The 2,485-nt window shown below is 46.7% G+C and overlaps 1 protein-coding gene and 1 long non-coding RNA gene across 4 annotated transcripts in view; both read left to right on the forward strand.

Annotated features, from left to right (window-relative positions):
- thada (THADA armadillo repeat containing) overlaps positions 1-2,485 on the forward strand; it is a 52,128-nt gene that overhangs the window by 1,343 nt on the left and 48,300 nt on the right. For all 3 annotated transcript variants that reach the window (XR_005232638.1, XM_025002640.2, XM_017440556.3), the window contains exons 2-7: positions 570-651; positions 745-854; positions 932-1,059; positions 1,504-1,652; positions 1,726-1,758; positions 1,845-1,893. Coding sequence is in view for 2 of the 3 variants with exons in the window: in XM_025002640.2 (XP_024858408.1) it covers positions 579-651; positions 745-854; positions 932-1,059; positions 1,504-1,652; positions 1,726-1,758; positions 1,845-1,893 (542 nt within the window). In the remaining variant the exon portion in view is untranslated. The remainder of the gene's footprint in view (positions 1-569; positions 652-744; positions 855-931; positions 1,060-1,503; positions 1,653-1,725; positions 1,759-1,844; positions 1,894-2,485) is intronic.
- The window catches only part of LOC119616671, a 1,852-nt gene continuing 1,269 nt past the window's right edge, over positions 1,903-2,485 (forward strand). Inside the window, exon 1 of the long non-coding RNA XR_005232639.1 lies at positions 1,903-2,465. This is a non-coding gene — a long non-coding RNA (uncharacterized LOC119616671). The remainder of the gene's footprint in view (positions 2,466-2,485) is intronic.

The following is a 2,485-nucleotide window of genomic DNA, read 5'->3' on the forward strand; positions in this document are numbered from 1 at the left end:
GCCCGGGCTCGACCTGAGGTCAGCCCAGGATCGGTTTCCAGGATTCTAATGAGACCTGCTGTGATGGACAGTTTGGAGACGGTGTCTCTAACAAACGGACTGGAGGAAGAGCTGGAGGTGACAGAAATGAAGATGAATGAAGACCAAAATGGGCAGGTGTCCATCAGAGGGACAGATCAGGTTTGAAGCCAAAGTTTTGAGGCAAGGCTGAGATGATTGGACGTCCAGTGGAGGGACAGTGAACATGTCGGACAAAGGAAGTTGAATATGTCTCTACCAGGGAGAAGGAGCAGAGGAAGAACGCAGACAAGGTGGATGGATGTAGTAAAGGAGGATCTGCAGAGGGTTCTGGGAGATGGACGCAGCTCAGAGGACAAGAAGAGGAGGACAGTCTTGGAGTAATTTATGACTAAACTGTAATAAAATTAGATGAAACTGACCTCTGCAGAGAGAAATTCCATCTTAAAACAGATTATTTCAGTATTCAAGTGACTTGTGATTCCAAAATGAGTTTAAAGGAAAGTTTTATTTCCTGTTTTCTGCTGTTCTGTTTGTGTTCCGACCCAAAGGGCTGAGTCATGGTGGTGAAGAAGAAGACGTTGAAAGTCCAGGCTGTGGTTCTGGATGAAGACAAACTCCAGCAGCTGATCGGTAAGAGACCTGGACTACTGATGTGTCTCTGAAGCTGCACATCCAGCTCCAGCTGTGATGTCACCTGTGACGTCTTGTTTTGATGTTTCCCAGCATGCCTTTCTGTAGATGAAGGAGAAGATGGAGTCAGGCAGCTTGCCTGGACCCTGCGGTCCTGTTTGGAGCTGACCGACTCAGTTCAGCAGATCCAGTTAATTAAAAAGGTGCAAACAGTTTGGAGTAGATGCTGCAGCTTCAACAGACTAACAGTCAGAATCTGTGGTGTCTCTGTGCTCGTTAGGCAGCGACCCAGTTGGAGACGTTACCTGAAGAGAAGCCAGGTTCTGTTTTAGATGCTTGTTTGAACACCCTGGTTCTGGTGTTCACCTCGCTGCGAGCCAAGAACCCCCTGCGGCGAGCCGTTTCTAGGTACGTTTATCTGTTTTTACCTACTCCTCATCAACAGGTGGCCCGCAGGCCTTATCTAGCACACAGACTCATCTCGTTCGGCCCATGGAGTCGGAGGCGGGGCTATGGGTGGTCCTGGCTTGGTCTAGCTCCTCCTACTTTATTTATCAAATAGCAAACATTTCCTGCTTTCAGCTTTCTTTTCTAGGAAGTTAATAAAAATAAACACATAAAAATATGCTTCTGGGATAAAGATTAAATAATTTTACTAAATAAACAGAAGAATATGTGATCACATTTGACTGTATGATGTCATATTGGTTGGTCAAAGGCTGGCCCTCTTAAAGTACAGCTAATAATTGTACTCGGTGGGTTTTCCTGTGGTTCTGTGGGTGTGACAGTTAATTAAAAACACACGAGTGTTTTCAGTGTTCTGCAATAATAAAACTTTGTTGTTCTCCTCAGTACGCTGGGTTCAGTTCCTGAGTGGCTGCAGGATCGGACCCTGAACTGTTTCTTTGTCCGTCTGAGTGACGGTATGAGCAGCTCGTCTTCAGAGGACAGTCCTCACGTCGTGGACACCATCTCTGCCTGCTTAGAGGGTTTTCCTCTCGGTGAGCGTTCAGCTGCAGTAAGTAGACAGATCCTCCTCTTGGCTTTTTTAATTTGGATCTTTCATGTCTGTAGGTGAGAGCTGCATTAGAAAGCTGCTGTTTGAAGGTTAGTGTTCACGTCACTCGAACCTACTGCAGACCAGGAATCATTGTCGGCTTCATCCTCATCAGAGCCTCTTCTCCTTGTTCTAGTTCTGCTGTTCCTCCACAAGGTTCTAAATGAGTACCTGTGCCAGAACAGGTATGGAGACATTATTCTTTATTTCTTGTTTCTGTTTGCTTCTGAAGGGATTGGAGCCTCAGGGCCCATAAATGTGAACTGATCGTCCTAAAAACAACTCTGAACAGGAAGTGACATCATTATTTACAACAGACGCATAGTTTACTTCAGTATGAATCAAATGGTTCATCTGTTTTCCTTCCTGTCAGTCGACCAACTGACCTACCTGGGTCACCCAACTCTGAGTTGCAGGGGCAGCGTCGTAGGATCTCTAGATTTGTCCATCTGCCACGCCGTGTATTCGAGGGACTTGATGGCGTTCCCAGACCAGCTGTAGATATAACCTCTGCAGGGAGTTAAGGGTCTTTGGTTTCTGCTCTGAGCTCATGACCACAGGTGAGCTTTGAGCGTAGATGGTTTTAGTTTTCAGCTCAGCGTCACTGCAGGTGTTCCCATTCTGATTTACCCCATCTCTGACCGAGACGCAGAGGTTGTTGAACTCAGGTGTTTCTGCAGGTCAGGTCTGTAGGACAAACAGGAGAGACTGTGGACCTCAGGTCTGTAGGACAAACAGGAGAGACTGTGGACCTCAGGTCTGTAGGACAAACAGGAG

Source organism: Kryptolebias marmoratus, linkage group LG22 (genome assembly GCF_001649575.2).
Source record: "Kryptolebias marmoratus isolate JLee-2015 linkage group LG22, ASM164957v2, whole genome shotgun sequence".
NCBI lineage: Eukaryota > Metazoa > Chordata > Actinopteri > Cyprinodontiformes > Rivulidae > Kryptolebias > Kryptolebias marmoratus.